At 44.8% G+C, this 18871-nt stretch overlaps 1 protein-coding gene across 1 annotated transcript in view; it reads right to left on the reverse strand.

Annotated features, from left to right (window-relative positions):
• Positions 1-18871, reverse strand: part of myt1b (myelin transcription factor 1b) — a 103511-nt gene that overhangs the window by 17440 nt on the left and 67200 nt on the right. Inside the window, exons 3-7 of the mRNA XM_041945116.1 lie at positions 10652-10758; positions 5305-5359; positions 3198-3228; positions 2051-2113; positions 272-669 (exon numbers count right to left, since the gene is read on the reverse strand). Coding sequence (XP_041801050.1) covers positions 272-669; positions 2051-2113; positions 3198-3228; positions 5305-5359; positions 10652-10758 — 654 coding nt within the window. The remainder of the gene's footprint in view (positions 1-271; positions 670-2050; positions 2114-3197; positions 3229-5304; positions 5360-10651; positions 10759-18871) is intronic.

Here is an 18871-nt window from a genome sequence, read left to right on the forward strand (position 1 = left end):
AAGAGACTTAAAATCAGGCCATATCGGTCCATCTTGCTTCATTCTTTTCTTTTTAAAGGAAATAATAATAATAAAATAAAACCCCTTTAAACAACCATTTAATCTATAAATCAGAAAATAACCCTCACTGTTACCAGGATTCTTATCAGAATATCAAAACACAAAGTATTGGTTGAAAAGCAAACAACAAGTTTAGCTGTAATAAACTTTTCCTCACCAACGATGACTGTGGTTAATATTAGCTGGTTTGTCTCAAGTAGAAAAAGCGTACCTTCATCAGCTGCAGATGTGCTCTCCTCCTTCTGATATGTTTCTTCTTCTTCTTCCCTCTCCTCTTCCTCCTCCCTCTGTGTCTCATCCTCGTGTCCATTTGTCTGTCCATCTCTCACCACATCTTCTGCATTCTCCTCTCTCTCCTCCTCTACAGCTGCCTCCCTCTCCTCCTCCTCCTCCAGCTTCTTGATCTCTCCTGCTTCCTCCTCATCCTTCTCTCCCTCGCCCTCAGCCTCGCTGCTGGCGTCACTATCTGCGCTGAAGCCCTCGTCCAGGGCCAGTTTCAGGGGGTTGGCCTTTCTCTTGGAGGCAGGCCGCTCTGTATCCTGCTCTTGCTCCTGTTCGGCCTCTGCTTCCTCTAGACGGCGCTTTCTGGCTATGGGGCAACCCAGAATGCTGATGGCGTGAACGAAAAACAGAGAAGGAGAAAGCGAAGTGCGAACACAGAGAAAAGGTTCATGAATACCAAGCAGGGTTATAATCGGAAATCACAAAGACACTCTAACACGTCCAATAAAACCTCATGCACCTCATCATGTCCATGACTGGCTTTAAGCAGCATAATACAGTGTGTGTGTGTGTGTTGACATGAAGAAGGATGGAGCGGTGTTCTTTCTGCAGATAGTATGAGTCAACACATGTGGCTTGGGGGGGGGGGGGGGGGGGGGCACCATGCTGGCTCACTGAGACATCACAACCAATCTCAGCCAATTGACTGGAACGTTTAATGAGCAACTTGTATGGAGAGGCGGGCAGGCGAGGCAGCGGAGGGTGAAATCCAATAAACTCCCTCTTACTCTCACCTGGGAGACGCCGAGGGAGATTGAGGGACGATCTATAAACAAAGTGCATCTGAAATTGCCTGCTGAACGAATACACATGTAAACAGATAGCTAATATCTGCCCCTCAATAAAGAGGAGTCACAAGCCAGTGAGCTGCCCCGAGTCTCGCAAGGTCTCTGAGGGCGAGACACAAACGAGGAGGGAGGGAGGATAAAGCTCGAATAAAACCTGAAGAAACCACATGTCACTGCCGTCCCTGAAAACTTTTAGCACTCACACTTAGATTTGGGGCTCTGAGAGTTTTGTGTAATCTCAAAAACAACTTTTCACAAGAGCACGTGCTTATTCAAAATGACATAATTAATGTGCTCTTTTTTCAGTCTGATTTTGGCCCTCAGGGTCAGTCAGTGGCCTTGAAACTTGTTCACATCATGAACACCTGCAACTGACATAACAAAAAATAAAATCAAATGACTTGTTCGTATCGATTATCTGAATGTATAGTGAAGAGTGCAGTGGATGCCGCTAATGTATGTTGCTATTTAAAAAGATATTTAAACTTCTTCAACATGGTGTATTTGTTTAATCTGTAAAAAGAGCCGATGTGTCTTAGCCAGGAGCAGTGATGTCCTGGAGTTCCTGGCTGCGAGGGAAGCCACTTCAGACACCAATCAAATATATATAACATGTGAGGTTTATAGGTGCTAGTGCGTTTGGACAGAGCCAGAAACTGATTCTTGATGCTCAACTGTTTGCTGGCTGGAGCTTCACAGTCAGTGCACTGACATGAGAGTGGTACTGATCTCCTCACACAACTTATGAAAGCCAAAGAGTGTTGCAAAGTGTATTTGCCTTAATGTCTAAAATTCCTTTATTCCTTTAAAAAAGTGAAATGTGGTTTTCTCCACAAGGCAGATGCCGTGGGGCAGAGAGGACGAGGAGGACAGACAGACAGAGAAGGACAGACAGAGGGTGGGTTTTTAATCTGCCCTACCTTCTGTGTCGTGAGTATCTCCCACTGATATGGCCAGAGCCATTGCATCCAGGGGTGGGACAGCTGAATGGGATGGATGGAGGTTAGAGATATGTTTAAGACACGGTGCATTTTAGTCCCTATGCATAGGCAATGATAACCACAAGCAATAAACAAAGTAAATTAAGATAAACAAAAGCAAGACATGCAAACTGAGCACACACATCATATAAATGCACATGCACAAAGATATGTATCCCCCCCGCCATCCGTCCAACAGACACACATAATGCATGAATGCAGGTGGCATCAAGCCGGTGAGAACATAATATTGTGTGTCGTACATCAACCCTGGCCTATATCCTGTTAGTATGAGCGATAAGGATCAGCGGAGACCTGCTGTAATTTCCCCTGCTCTGCTCTCCTCACCAGTCATCATCAGCAGGCTCTCCCTCTACTCTGATTCAGGTTGCTATGACCCCTCAGGACGGCTCATTTCAATTCTCATTAACTTCCCACAGCAATTGCCCTTTATTACTCCAATTATCCTTATTATTAATTTCACTTATTAAAAAATACTGCATTTGCATTTTAAATAAGGTGCTCTCTGGCCTCCCTATCGTTTTTTTTTTTTCTTAATCCAGAAAACGAAAAGGTTATTTTGGAGTGCCGAGCACACTGATGCTCGGAGGTGAAGTGTGACAAAATGAGAGGATGAAAAACTAATTCAGAAGGAGGAAGAGGAAGGAGGACAATGGGCCTCATGACAAGTGAGGCCCTGAAAGCTGCCACCTGTGTGGGGAAGGGGAAGAGGAGAGCTAGGAAGGTAGGGCAGGAGAAAAACAAAGCCATCGGCCTTCACCATCCTATCTCCTCATGCTGTATCCTCCGATCGGATTGCAAAAAGATCATACGTCCCTTTCACTGCATCTGCTATATGTGTTCATAGCAGGAAATACCGAAAGGCTGTGAGAAATCAATAGTAGTCTGTTGGAGGCACTGACCACGAGCTGAGAAGTGCTGATAATAAGAAATAAAAAAATAACAATATAAAGCATCATCTAAAGAAGCAGCGATACTGAGTCTACAAGTGCCGGGGGGTGCTCTGCGGTGCACATAAAAGAACTTTATGAAAGGGATTTGCACAAAGATGAAGGTGTTTCCTTACCTCAGCTCTTGTCCTACGAGCTCAATAGGAACTGAGAGAAAGGGGGAGAGAAAGAGGGGGAGGAGAAGAAAGATACAGGGAGGGAGAACAAAGGTGAATGACTGCTCAGAAAGCTGCTCAGCTAAAAGAAACTCAGATCAATAAATCACAAATGCATACGAATCCCATGAGGCTCCCTCATAGAGGCTTACACACTGCTGACTGCATGATCAGGAGAAAGAACACACCTACACACTCCTGAGCTCACAGACAAACACACACACACACACACACACATCTGCATGCAAACGTACACACATACAAACACATGTTCACAGGTCAGCACAAAACAAATAGGAGTGCAAGCACTAGCCTGCACAAACACACTGCATGGAGCACACACACACACACACACACACACACACACACACACACACACACACACACAAAGGCAAACACAAAAGCACGCACACAGGAGTAAACCTAAATCAGCCAAACCGCATCATGCCGTTCAGAAAAAAATGACAATTATACGCACACTTCAGCAATAAAATATGATTAATTGTTGCACTTTAGTTATCATAATTGGGAAAATGAAATTAAAAAGAAAACTGCCTTCATCAGTAGAAAACAGCCGTTCTTTCTGGGACAACTTATAGTAATTGCCTTCAAAACATAAATCAAGCTCTGCTCACAAACAGCACACACAAACACACACACATCGCTCTCGGCTGGCTATAGGCATCGATTGGGAGTTGAGCGATAGAATGAGTTTGGAGAAATATCCTATTTTCATTTGGAGCAAACAAGAAAACAATACGATCCGAGAGAATTCAGTTTGGGCTCCCGTATCACATGCATTAATCACATGTCAGAAAGACCCTGGGTATCAAGATACACTAAGAGCACAGAAAACACACACAAACACAAACACGCACACACACACACACACACACACAGATGTGCGTGTGTGTGTGTGTTCAGCATCTCAGTTTCTCAGTCTTTCATCATGCAGTTGGAATGACTGGACGCCTTCCTGCGTTCTGAACGCCCTGTGAACTGTTGCTCCGCTGCCTCACTTCTAAACATCATCACACACACACACACACACACACACACACAAACACATAAAGAAAGACATGTATATATATTCACAACTACACACTAAAATGATTCACATTCATACACAAACACACACTGACGGGCACTTTCTTTCCTATTTTTTTGTCTCTATGAACACAAACATAAGCAGGGAACAAACATGCAAACTGCACATACACACATCTGTATCTGCTTCTTTCTGAAAAACGTCTGTTTGGAGTGGACGGGGTTAGAAAATGGTCAGAAAACATCGAAGCTGCTTCTTTTCTGTGTCAAATTGTTTTCTACTGCCACTCCTTATGTTCAGATGTATAAGATCAGCTGCTCACAAACTAACACCATGCATCTGTAAATTAATCACTAATAAAACATGATTTATATTGGAATCCCTCCTTCAAAAAAAGAAAAAAGTCTAAATAAAAGCTGTAAAAATGTTCATTGAACAGGAGGTTTTAATACAAGTCAGTGTAGCTAACTGCTCCATATTGCATGATTTTCCTTTTAAAACTGGAGGTTCTGCATAAAATGCTGCCGAGATGAAAATAAAGTTGATCTAAAGTGCCTATGATAGAAAAATAATAACTATTTGTGCCATATTGCATAATTGCAAAACAAGACAATGCCGTTGACAGAAATCTGCACAGCTCAAGCTACAAACTAAGATCTGGAGGTATGAAGAGTTTCTGGATTTGGAGTTCACTTTCACATGTGCACATCAACACAAACAGACACACATTTACAGTATATACACACACATCCACATATACATAAACATAAGCATGCAGACACACATAATTGCTCATATACACACACATGGACAGGCTCCTGCAGTATTCAGTTGATCAGAAGAACTGACGTTTACATGTGAAGGAGTGTGTGCTGAACTTTCTGTTTGTTTGTGTGTGTGTGTGTGTGTGTGTGTGTGTGCGTGCGTGTGCGTGCGTGCGTGCACGTGTGTGTGAACAGTTGCAAGGAAGCACTTTAACGGACAGGGCCTGACATGAGGAGACACATGACAGACACTCACCTCTGATTCCCTTGGACCGAGTGCGAGTTCGCTTGTCATCACCCTCCACACTCATCTGGGATGGAGATGAGAGGAAAAAGAGAAAGCAAGAGATGAGGAGTGAAGTGAGCAAAGGAGGAAACAGAACAGACAGTGTGGAGGAGAAAAGAGGGGAGAGAGAACAGAGATCATCAGTGGTAATTTCTCAATGCTCTCACTATATTCCACCACACATCCACAGTTAATTGCCCTTCCTCTGCTTCAAAAGAACTGCTATAATAACCCTCACTCAGAATGTTCCCATTTAAACGTACCAAAGGTAACACTGACACAAAGAGACGATCACGTCTGTAATTCTCGTAAAACAGCGCTCCCTCATCCCTCCTCACCCATCTCTCATCACCGGAAAAAAGCCATACTGAAGCTGCCGTCCTGCTCACTTCATCAAAAGCGAGACAGAAATAAATGCTGCGCGCTACGGAACACAAAACAAACCCTTTGTTTAAGCTACTTTAAATCCCCTCCCCACCCTCACCCCACACAGACCTCCATCACTCTCCCTGTAATTTCCTGCACCTGAACAGTGCACGATTGTATGCTGTGCAGAGGCAACAGGCTAAGGCCCCTGTAAGCAGAGGGACTGACAATCATAACTATGCTGAATACTGAAGCAAAAACACACAGGCTGCTAAAACGCCGGTAATAACCCTTTCAAGAAGAGGAGTATGCGCGTGTGTGTGGGTGTGTGCGTGCACGAGTGTGTCGCACCCACTGCTTACTCCTGGCTCGGCTTTTAAGCCACAAAGGAGCAGGTGTTAACCCTGCTGCCTGGAACACACACACACACACACGTATTGACCCTCGGCCACACCTCCTCAGCACCACCTCTCCGTGCTCAGCGCTGCTCTCACTGCACTCTAGAGCTATCAGATGCTTTTTTAGACACAATGGAGCCATTAGCTTTGATTACTGGACACTGTTTCTTTTTATATTGCAGATCCCCCCTTTCTCTTTTTTTGCCTCACACTTCCTCCCTCCTGTACGCTCCCCATCTCCCCCCATACTCCCCCTTTATTCCCCCAGTTGCCGACACCCCCCCTCTCCTTGCCCAGGCACTTAGCTGCTTTGTTGCCTCTCTATAGTCAAGTTGGCACCGCCACAGTGGGATTCAAACACGGGGGCCCTGTTTCTCCTCTTCTTTTTTTCTTCTCCCTCTCTCTATTTGGCAATACCCCTTTCCTGCTAATAGACTACTTATGAAAAGAAGGAGGGTAAGAGGGATGAGAGGAAGATGAAGCACGCTGTTGTTGTTGTTGTTAAGGTCTTTTTTTTTTCCTCTGAGGAGGGTGCGCTTCATTCATTAGGGTCTAGTGTTTGGCCGGAGGTACAGGTGCAGACACACGCCCCTCCCTTCCTGTGTGAGTCTCCACCGCCTTGGCCTGCTCCTCTTTCTCTCGCCGCTCGCCTCAACTCTTCTGATCAAGCACTGTTAATGTAGAAGTCGAGCAACAAGCAGCAGCGTTGTGCCCTGCCTGAAGGGAGCAGTTGACTCCTGTGCTCCACTCACAGTGCTGTGTGGGAAGAGGAGCAGACGAGTGTGCGCTGAAGAGTTTTCTGTCAATGTGTGTATGCTCCCCTTTGTATGCCTGCCTTTGTATAGTTCAAAGTCCAATTCCTTACTCTGAACTGTCTGCACTTCTTTGTATGCATGTGTGAAAGGAGCACTGGTGGAATATAAGTACTGTAATTAAGTAAAATTTTGAGGGGCTTGTACTTTACTTGAGTGTTTCCATTTTATGCTACTTTATATTTCCACTCCACTGCATTTCAAAGGGAAATATTGTACTTTTTACTGCACTTACAGATGATAATTTTACACAAGTTGTGATCAAACTGCTGTACAACATATGAAGTAGTTCAAATTAGCTTCACCTCCATTAAAACGCTGCCCATATATTATGGTGTGTGTAATAACAATATGATATATAATAACAGTAAACAACACTATTGCTACGCTCAAAGAGATGGAAATGTTTTTCTGTGTAACGCATACTGAAGTACCTCAGGGCGTACTTCTGCTCTACGGAAAGATTGTGGAGTGGCTCATCTAATTTGAAAATAGGAAGTACAAATTAGAATTGGAATAAAAAAAAATCCACATATTGAGTCATGTGTAACTTCACCACGTGTTGAGAATGCATGAACCCTGGTTAGCCAGTTAGCAGTGAAGTTAGAACAGTTAGCTGACAGTGGTGGAGAAATTGGTGAAATAAATAATGGTGTTGATGAAGAGGCAGTTCATCTAACAGGACTGTGGGGCACAGCTGACAAAAAAGGTTTGGAACCACTCACTTCATCACATTTTGCTGATATGGCTCCTTTATCTTTATATAAGCAACACTTTGAATGCAGGAGTTTAATTCTAAGGGTGTATTTTTCCTTCCTTGCTAATTAATCTGCAGATTAATTTGTTTGGTCTATGATATGTCATAAAATACATCTTTTAATTAATTCCGTCTTTTCATCTGCATCCCTTCTGTAAAAGCACAAACCAAAGCTGTGGCAAACTGGAGCTGCAATGCTGAATGCATTGAAGTGAAAACTGACCTGTAATTGTGATCAAGAGAGGGAGCAAAGCTAAACGTTGCTGACACAAATGCTAACATATGTGGAACTGTAAATATACAAACTGTGTTGGTAAACCACTTTGCATGCCTGAATGTAACAAGGAAGGGAAGGAGAGCAAGGGAGAGGGTATGTTTATGAATATGTGTGTGTGTGTGTGTGTGTGTGTGACTGAGCCTGAAGCACAGATTCCTCCTTGATGAAAAGATTATATACTGTTCTGTTACTCCTGTACTTTTTCATCCTCCTTCCTTTGCCTCCTCCTTACATTGACAGTCATCAGATGAATCAAAACCTGGACTGAAAAGGGACCCTATTGCTTTCATGTTTGCGTAACCATAGTTACGCACGTTTAAATAGGTAAGCACATCTGAGTTCCCCTCTTTTTCCTGTCCTTTTTCTCAATTCCAGCTCATTAAATTTGTATGAACACAAAGTCACAGCGAGTGAATCCAGATGCAGCCAGGCAGGCTTTCACCTGATTTTCATAATCTATTTCAAAGGGCCCTTTTTAATGTATGTTCAGAACTTGTCCTTTACCTTGTTGTCTTTTAATTAGACTCCTTGAACGGAGTATGTAGGTGTGCCTACACTATACCAGCAAGATCTCATGCAGAACTGAGAGAGGGATGGAAAGGAAAAGAAGAGAGAGAAGAAAATGAGAGAAGGGGGTAGTGTGTCCGGGTGTGTGTGTGCCTGTGCGAGAGCCACTATGTGTGCACAGCAGCATGTGCATATGTGTGTGTGCGTCTCAGGGTTTAACTAGTGTGAAATGTGGTGTGGAGCAGCAGAAGAGGAAGAAGAAAAAGAAGGAGGAGGAGGAAGAGGAGGAGGAAGACGCGGCTCATCCCTACAGGCTGTGTTGTACATTATCAATTATGTCCTTCTTTGTGTGCTACGGTCGGTGCAGGAGGGCCCCCGCTCTGCTCTGCATTCTGACAGCTCTATGTAAATGGCTGGCTGGGGGCAATGACTTCAGAGAGAAGGTCACCCTTCGTCCCCTGGTGCACATAAATGACTCTTTTATTCATTTTCAGGTTTACAAGAGTAGATGAGGAAAGGAGGGGGTTAAGGTGGGGCGGGGACAAGACGGAGGAGTTGGACAGGAGCGTTCGCAACTGCCGACGAAGACTGACACCTCCAAAAATTACCTGCGGACAGCAGCTGCCAATTAGAGCGCGCTGCATAGTTCCCTCGACAGGCGGACCACGCTGCGCAGCCTCCATGTTGGATCACCGCACGGCGAGCCCTTCCACAGTTTCACTTTAATAATTCACACAAGGCAGGGTGGAGTAGTGAGGAGGGAGGAGGGGAGGCAGCGTGTTTCTCACTTCATATGCAAAAAGACTGAGCAAGTGTGACCGCATAATGGGTCAGATGTGAGTCTGTGTGCTGTCAGAGGTTTGCCATTTACAGTGTGAGTCATCCTGATGTGATTTCAGCGTCCATAACTAGACATCTTTTCGCCTCTGATCCTCAGTCCGTTTCATTCATCTCAGCCCGCCACAAAAGCATAACCGGAAGGTTGTGTGACAGGTATCGTATGTGCCTGGCCAAACCGACGGGGGCCGCTTCACATGATGTACTGTTGAAGCCAACTCCTCCCTCTCCTCAGCAGCAGAATTCAAACCAAATCAATAAAAGTCATCTCTTCAGATGAACCCAAGCCATCAGGGGGAAGCAAAACTACTTTTACTGGGCCCAGGGGACCCCCCCGCCCCTGTCTCACCACCCCCACTCCTCTCTCTTTCAATCTTCCCTCAATCCCTCCATCTCTTTGTTGAGTGTCACAATCTCAGTTGTGATGCGCGGGGGAAAGGGGACCAGATGTTTTCAGAATGGAAAAATAAACTTGAAACGGTGGCAATGTGGGTCAGAAGTTTCAGACTGAAGTACGAGGAAGGGTTAGGCAGGTTTAAAATAGCAGAGAGGGTTAAAAGAGAGGAAGAGAGGTGGTAGAAGAGAGTATTTTTCTACTCTGCTGATAAGGAGGAATATCATGGACGGAAAGTATGAGCAGCTCAAGGACATCCTTTTGAGTTTCTTTCTTTCATTGTGTTTCAATACAAAAAAAAAATCCTGTGAAGTGAAGTGAACTCAGCAGCGGGAAAATGCTGAGCTGTGCCATGCTGAGCTTAACTAAACTGAACTAAGCTGTGTGGCTGAGGCAAAGGATGGGCAGGGCCAAGCGGGAGATTTGATGTGTCCAGCATGGCCATCAAAGGCCTTTTCCACCAATACATGTGTGCGTACACATGCACACGCAAGGTTCATACATTCATATCCCAGAGTCTTACCCTAACCATAGCCATCATCTCGACTTACCTAACCCTAACCTTAACCCCAGTCTTCACCCTGAAATTTAATCATTTACATTATGGGGACTTGTATTTTGTCCTGATAAGGAAGGCGAGTCCCCACAATATGACTGTGAAACAGATTGATGTCCCCACAACATGAGTAATACACACACACACACACACACACGCACACACACACACAAACACACACACACACACACACACACACACACACACACACACACACACACACACACACAGCCTGCCTCTTTTCTCCGCCCTCCCCTACCTCCTCTGCCTCCACCCTTTTTTACTTTCCCCGCTGAGTTAGGGATTGGGGAAATGCCCAGGAAGCAGAATCAGGTTAGAAGGGGTGTGGGGGCGTGGTGGGTGGTGAAGAGGAATGGCAGAGGGGGAGGGGGGCGCAGGGCCTTGTCACTCACCATGATTGGTCGACGGCTCTGCAGTCTCTGGGTGGCCTGACAGCGGCTGCTGGTCCTCTCGCCTCGTGTCCACCGCTGGTTCACCAGCTCACCCCGAAACTCATTTTCTAGAAATGAAAAGAGAGAAGGAACAAGGGGGGGGGGGGGGGGGGGGGGGGGGGGGAGACAAGAGGGAGGGAAGGGAGAAGAGGAGGGGAGTGTAAAATTTTAGGGGAAAAAAAGTGAAGGAAAAAGGGGGAAAAAAGAGAGTTGTCATATGAAATCAACAGCATCAGCACCAATGGATGGGGCAGCGGTTTGGATAAAGGAAGGAAAAGGAGGGTGGGGTGCTACTTTGAGGTTGGGGCACTCGAGCATGCTGCAGACACTCCTTTATTAACTAAAGGAACACTGGGTATGCTTTATACACAATCACACAAACACACGCACACACACACACTCAGGCATGGTTAAGTGGCCCAGCTGGGGTCCCTGTCAGTCTGCTATTAAAATCAATCAAATTTGCGCATTTTTATCGAGCTTTTCAGGGTGCATATATAAGCGAATAGGGGGATGGGCAATGCGAGGGGAGAGGGGGTGAAGAATGGTCAGTAAATAATGAATCATACATAAATCAAGCCTTTTTTTCTCCCCCTCGCTCCCTTTTTTCCATCAAGGTAATAGCTCTTCACTTCATCTTCCTGATCAGCCAGCAGAAACACACTAAATCTATTACAAATCCCTTTTCCATTCTTCCTGTTTCAGAGAAGCTGCTGATGGCGAAGGTGTTAAGTACAAAACAGAGAGTTGCCCCAACATTGGAGGTGGTCGTATTTTTTCCTCTCAATTTCAAGTTCAGGGAGAGTGTAGGGTAGAGTAGAGTATTTTTCTGTGAATGCCCAAGGCTGAACTTTTCAACTGTAGCTTTAAAACACTTCAGCTGCGGGACTCCAAAAGAGGCGGATGTGGCTCCCTCGCTCACTCTCCGCTCTCTCTTTATGCACCGCTGAGCTGGTACAGTGAAATCTGACTCTTTTTCGTATATATATACACATCTATACCCTTTAGCTTTCACCTTTATATGGATTGTGTGTCTTTGCACGAGGCAGCAGAACGTTGCGAAAGTGTCCTTGAGTTTACTTGACTCCTCTTCTCTATGGGCTCACTAACTGTTTGTGTTCAAGAACATCTCAGAGAAAACAACATTCAAACAGACCGAGGTTTGGGTCAGCGCAGTCTGAAGCCACTTGATTGAAAATGTAAATTGAAGCAGCAATATTGCAGAACAGTAATCATTCACAAATCAGGATTTATACAGAGAAAATTCAAGGCAAAGCATTTGAGTTCTGACATGAAAACTGAATGAATGTCCCAAATTTTAAATGATTGCAGTAATACAGCTCTTTCAAATCACCTGCAGCGGCCTTGAGAAGCAACAAAACATGAACTCCTTTACACTTGACGATAAATCCCTGGCCTTTGTAGAGCGCTAGATGCATTTGTCCATCTCAATTCTTCCTATCTATTATCTCTACAGTTTCATCTCTCTCTTCTTGCTGCTTTCAAAGATACAGTGACTGTTATTTTCTCTGCACATGCTGTCCTGTGCATGAACCCGCAGTTCATGCAAAGTGCACACTAAAAGCAATGCAATCTGAAAGCAAACAGTCAGTGAGACAACAAAAGGCTGCATGTCCGTATCTGAGGGGTCCCAAACAGACCAGCCCTGCCCTCCGCCCCCCCTCCTCCTCCTCTTCCTCCGTCAAGCTCCCCGCTCCCCCCTCCAGGCCTGCCCATCCCTCCTCTGCCCACTACATGCAAACCTCGCCAAAGCCCAGCCAGCACTCTGCAAAATGCTTGTTTATCAACTTTCACTCCCCTCTCAGCGAAAAAGTGATTACAACAGCAATCCTGTTCGTCTGCATCTCTACCGCTGTCTCTCCGTCTCAGCTATCTCTGTCTCCCTGCACACAAGCACGCAAACTCGCTTATTTCTGTCTTTTCTCTCTGTTTCTCTACTTGTTTTGTCCTTCCTCTAAAGTGAAGTGAGCACCCATCCTGTATTGTTAGTTTGGGGGCCAAGAAGCTGAGAGCCCTTCCTAAATGTCAAATATATAACAGCGCTCTATTGGGACACGTTGCCTCAGGCCATGTGTCAGAGTCCCTGCTCACTTCGTTTGTCCTGAGCCACTGTTCCTGCTACAGACAGAAAAAATATATCTTTAGAACCTGCATGAGATATCTGAGCGCTGAGGTTTATAAAAATCAGGCAATTAATCACAGAAAAGATGGCTAAATTGACCTTTGTGTACAATCCTCTGTTGTTTCATGTGAAAACCTGAACATCTGGATCCTTCGCAGATGAAAAAACATAAAACTAATAATTGAGCCTTGTCTGCTCAGGATGTGTACTCTCTTACTCTTTGATCAGATGCTGCTCGTTCTCATCTAAAAGACTTGCAGCTCGTTATTTTACAGTGAAAATTGAAGAAGTGCGAGACAATTAGGCATTCACCGGGGAGGTTTGGTTAATCAGAAGCGAGGGGGGCCAGGGGGAGAAGGATGAATATAAAATGAACGGATTAAAAAATTGGATTTTACTGCCAGGATTTCTGTGATTTTATCCAGCATGCATTCCTGAGAGGCAAAGTTGAGAAAATCTTTCCTGTTTTCTGCAAAAAGAAAAAATCTAAAATCAGCATATTTCGTCTATAAAGTTGATACAAAACACTTTTACCAGGAAACAAAGTATGGGCTTGACTAATACCATTATAGGCAGGCGGCTTACTGTACTGGGACAATGGAGCAAAGAGGCCTAAATCCATAGTTAGATTAAATACCAGGGTGAACTGTCTGTAACAGTATTAGTGTACATACAGGGCCAGGGCCAGCTGTACACCCCTGCTCCTGCTAAGCAGGATTTAGAGACAACTTGGTATGATTAGAGTGAGCCGGGCAGAAGAGACAGAGAAATCAAAAGTTGTGGAGTGGGATTGTCTCATCAATTCACTGATTTCTTTGCGGCACACGACAAAAAAATCTGAGTAAACAGATTTTCTGGAGTTGTGAAAATTGGATTTGTGATGTACAGATAACCATAAAAATATCATATCAAAAGCTGTCAAAATCCTTGTTTGAGTTTTCATGTCCCAGGCTGAAGGCCAAATCATCCAGTTAACTACCAAAGGCCAGTCTTTTGTCACAAACAAGCCAGTGCCTGTGAGGTGCTCGTGTGGTCGCATCAGTTATGGGATGGGAGTTTAGGGGCGGGGTTGTGGAAAAGAGGGCGCCATGGTAACCAGCATTTGGAGGAGCTCCCCTGAGGGCCACCCTGACCTCAGCATCTGAGAAACAACACAAACGTGTCACTGCTGCTTATAAAACACAACGCTAACTGTAGGGATCTGGGTACCTCTCCGCCTCCGGCAGCGGTTTGTGATGTCCTGAACAGTTCTGCATGTCATGCTTTTCTCTCTGCCCATCTGAGAATTTCTGCATACTTGGCTTACTTTTAAATTAATTTTCCTTTTTTATTTATTTCCCTTTTAACACAGTGCATGAAATTCATTATTTCCAGGCTTACATTTTAAATGCCTCCTCCCCATTGAAAGCCTGGCCGACCCTGACCTTTGCTTGTATCGCTTAGATTTCTGATAGGCTTTGAATGACTGGGGTGCAATTTGGCCCCAGCTGCTCCTCCAACATGTTTATTACGCTCCCTTCTCCGGCACCTGCTGTCCTCACCATGGGCTATTCAACCCTTCATAAATAGAGAGGTCTCCTCCTAAAAACAGAAGCAACTTCGTATCAGCATACTGTTTTAGCCTCCGCTGCCAGCATAAGGCACCAATAACCTAATTCTGTAATCCCCTGAAACTAGGCTAAATTTGACAGGAAAAGTAAACAGAAGAAAAACAATAGGTGTTTCATCTTGTCTGGGTAGGATGCATTGAGTCTTCAGCTCGGTGTTTATTCTAAAGCTTGACAATAGTCAGGCAGCTTTACTCTGAGTAAAGGCTCCTTCTGTGAATCTTCATGGGCTTCATCGACTAAATAGCCTTAAACACAAGCTCAACTGCTTACTTAAAAACCTCCATTTAGAAGCTACACAGCCACAGATATCTGTTTTTTACATTTCAAAAACAGTGAAACATCATCTTACATCCCACCTTCAACAAAAGCTAAATATCATTGCAGAAAAGCAATTATTAAACAATTAAAAGACTTTTTCCCTAAAAAGCCAAACTTGCATTAATACTGTTCCCAAAGGTGGATTTTTTTCAACACGGGGAAGTAAGTTTAGATGGTTTTTCCATCTAGCCATTTAACCTCCTCCCTGCTTCCACCCTGACAGACTGTCTAACATCTACTGTGAACGCTGAAGTTTGTAATAAGAGCAGCGCCAGGCAGTGATGAAGCCACATCGAGCAGTCTTACAGGCAACTACAGCGGGGATGAAGAGCAACTTAAAGAGCGGGTGACATAACACTGTATCATCATCCTTCATCTCTTTCCTCCATCTTAGGACGCAGGTGCTTTGACAGACCGTGAGGCGCACACACAGCACATTACGTGGCCATCTAAGCAAAGCAGGCGGTGGGGGGTGGGGGGGTAGTAAAGAAAAACACAACGCACTGGCTCACATTCTGCACCGCAGCACAGTCTCAGGGTGAATCCGACCAGATGAGCTCTTCAAAATCCGGCGAAATGTGCAGCTCGAGCCTGCCTCCCGACGCCCGGTCTTTATTTCCTGCGCGCTTCTGACGACTTTTATCTGCGCACCACTAAAGGCGGCTGACATTTGAAGAGAGCATCTCTGTTTTTTGCTGCAGAGGATCAAATGGCCAACCCCTCCCTCCCTCAAACACACACACACTCCATCATTCCATCCATCCATCTGTCCGTGCATCCACACACACACACACACACACACACACACACTCACACGGGAGTCCTGCTCAACGCCCAGCGTAAGATCCTAATAACACAATCTGGTGCTGAACTCCAGATAGAAATCGCACTTTACTGTAACAAGGCAAAAACAGAGACACGGCTGCTACAATGTGCGGCGGCGGTGTGGTATAGTCAGTGCTGTGACGAGTACAGTAAGAGCTAATTTATTCCTGGAGATACAGAAGGTGAAACTAGAGGACAGAGTGGAGAACACACTTCAGGTATGACTCAGTTCGCTAGGAGAGCATTCAGAGGAATATAATATGGGCCTAGTCCATTTTTAGACCGAGTGTGTCCAACACACTGATGAACTGTGAGGCAGAGTGACAGAGAAGTGGGTAAACACGCATCAGTGAGGTTCTGAGAAAGCGCCATAGTTGCTTTATTCCCACTTATCATGAGGCATCAGCGGAAATATGAACAGCGCTTGTGGGCAAAAACAGCATCTTCTCTATTTGTAGCGCGTTACAGGAGGCACGGTGCGCTTTGAACGCGTCAGTAATTCCAGTAAACAAATCTGCACTTTCAGAAAAAAATCAGGTCAAACTATTCAGAGATCGCAGCTGTGACTAAGTTTTCATTCGTGTTGCTATAAAATGAAAATGTGAAAACAACACTAATCTTCACAAAATCACACTGTCGGCGATGCTTTCAAATACTACAATGATGCGGAGAAAGATCAAAGTTACGCAAAAAAGGAGCCCAGATTTCGAGTTTTCTAAGTCTAAATCAACGTGTAGCTCATCATAAAAACATAAATATACTCAATTTCTCATTACCTGCATCCAACAATATTTCCGCGGGCGTTTGGCGCTGTGTCCTTGCTGTGTTTTGAGAGTTGCAGGTCGCTGTCAAGTTTGCGAGAAATATATCCCGAGTAAAGGTTTAAAAAACGATCGTCTATCCCGTTACAAATGTCCAGATGTGATAAATAATAAGAGCAAGCGAAGGTTTTCCAGGCGGCCTCTGCTCCACGGCGCACCGGCGCACGGCTCCGGATCGAGGCGTTAAGATGTTACTTGTTTGTAAGCAAAAACATGGCTTCATTTGCCTTTGTCAGCGAGAAAAAACGTAATATTGACTTACCTTTCCCTCATGAGCCATTGTACCCCCCTCCATCCCCTCTCCGCACACCCCCCATCTCCTCCCTCCGCCCTTTGCCATGACATCACGGAAGCTGTAGTAAAACCTCCAGCATCAGATGGGCAGGGCTTGAGGTCCCCCCTTACTACACACTAACTCAATGGACATATGTATACGCACACACTCCCTCTCTCCGACTCCCTCCCCCCCTCCCACTCTCTCTCTCTCTCAAACACATACATCATCTGAACCACTAAAACTGACAACTTCATTCTGGACACTAGATTCCAGCTTCGCCTCTGCGTGCAGCGCAGAAGTTCCTCACTCTGCAAACATTTCTAACATCCCAAACAGTGTGTTCACCGTCAGTATGAGCGCGTCTCTGCGCCTCTGGGCTCGACAGGACGCAGCCAACATAATATTCCACACCACAATGAGCTCATGTTTTATACATCTCACACGCTGACAAGTTCTTCACGTCCCGAAAATGCATTACGGATGTTATAGCTACTGTAATCCTCCACCCCCACACATCCTGGAAAGTGGTACCGTCCAATAATTCATTCAGGGGACATTTTTTCTGGGACTGGGAATTGATGTAGTAGTTGTATGCAGAGTTAGTATATGCGCGGCGCACTGACAGCATCTGATAATTCCTCCGTACGGAAAGAGGGGTTTTAACGACACATAGGCAGAGAGGCGAGTCTCCAAGGGGGCTTTACTAAGAATTATTTATCCTCTGGGGAGGTGAGGGGATGCAAGTGCGATATCAGTCTGTATAATCAGAAAAATAATATGCTACAGAGAAATCGTTCAGAAAAAAAAAAAAAACATCAGGTTGAAATCGTGTGAGGTTTGTTTTGAGCCTGCGGGAGTTTTAAGAAGAGTGATCACTGTCACTTCCAGATTGTTCATAGTTTTTTTTAGGCTCATTGAGAGAATAATGCCAACTGTCAGCGCAGCTCTGAACAACAAACAGCTAGTCTTAATAGTGCAACTTGGAGTCACTCCCAAATGTTGCTCACACCGTGGTTTTGCTTTGCTGTTTTGAAACCATTAGTGGAAATGACAACCATTCATTACAAGCCATTTGAGAATAGTCTCCACAAATGCCATCCTTTATCTGCTGTCTCCACGCCGCGTACGCAGGGAATATTCAAAAAGCCCAACCTTCAGCTTTCAGAAATTCTATTAAATTCTTATCTCTTTGCAGCAGGCTCTTTTTGTGCAATCCCATTGTTATGCATTGGAGCTGAAATCAATCACCGGTCGTGCACGCCGCATCAGTATGATTTCAGACTGTGGGTGCGCAGAGAGAGGATTCACACAACAGCAGCGTCGACAGCCGAATAAACAAAAGAGAGAATATATGAAAAATCTCGGGCCCTGATCCAGCAGAGGGGACCGTGTGCAAAGTTGGGCCTGCGGGTCAGGTGCGGATGTGAGCTGAGAGGCGCACAGCGGGGCACGGAGGCCTGAGTGGAACACGGGCCTGAAGATTAGAGAAGATAGAAAGTAACTGAACACAACACTGCAGCATACACTCAATTTCAGCACAGCGGACAGCTCCGAAGTGCTCGGCGCGCGCGTGTGTGCGCGTGCGTTCAGAACTGTGGAGAGCTCCGGCCCGCTGAGGCTCTCAGGCCTGCACAATACCTTACATAAGCGTATTGTAGAGGGAACAAAGGCTTTTGTCTGCACGCTGTTCTCACTAAATATCTGTCTCATGAAGTGTAGCATCAGGCTAAGTTTAATGGCATTACACAAAACTGTTTTTTAAAAGTTATTCTATTTCATTTTATATTATATTTTTAGATCCACTTTGTTTCAACTGGTTACACATGTGTACATTTATGAATAGTTGTTGGTTACTAAATGAACAAAAGTCACTTTCATAATCAGAAATGTCACCACTGAATGAAATAAAGCTAAACTGAGTTAGACTGAACTCTTTGAATACTTTATTATTTTTAGTCGTTTCGGCTTTTTTGTGAGTTTTATTTTGAAGGAGAAGACTCAAACTTTGCAGTTATCCAACAGCTAGAAAAGTCAGGTCTGTTCTCACTAAGTGTGTATTGTGTGTCACTAAACTCAAACCAGCTCTGCTCCCATTTACGTTTATTATAAGCTGAAATAACTGAATAAATAACTAAACACAATTACCACAAACTAAACTCACTGAAACCAAACTGAAATCATCTAATC

The sequence above is a fragment of the Chelmon rostratus genome, chromosome 10, assembly GCF_017976325.1.
Source record: "Chelmon rostratus isolate fCheRos1 chromosome 10, fCheRos1.pri, whole genome shotgun sequence".
NCBI classification, from domain to species: Eukaryota; Metazoa; Chordata; class Actinopteri; order Chaetodontiformes; family Chaetodontidae; genus Chelmon; species Chelmon rostratus.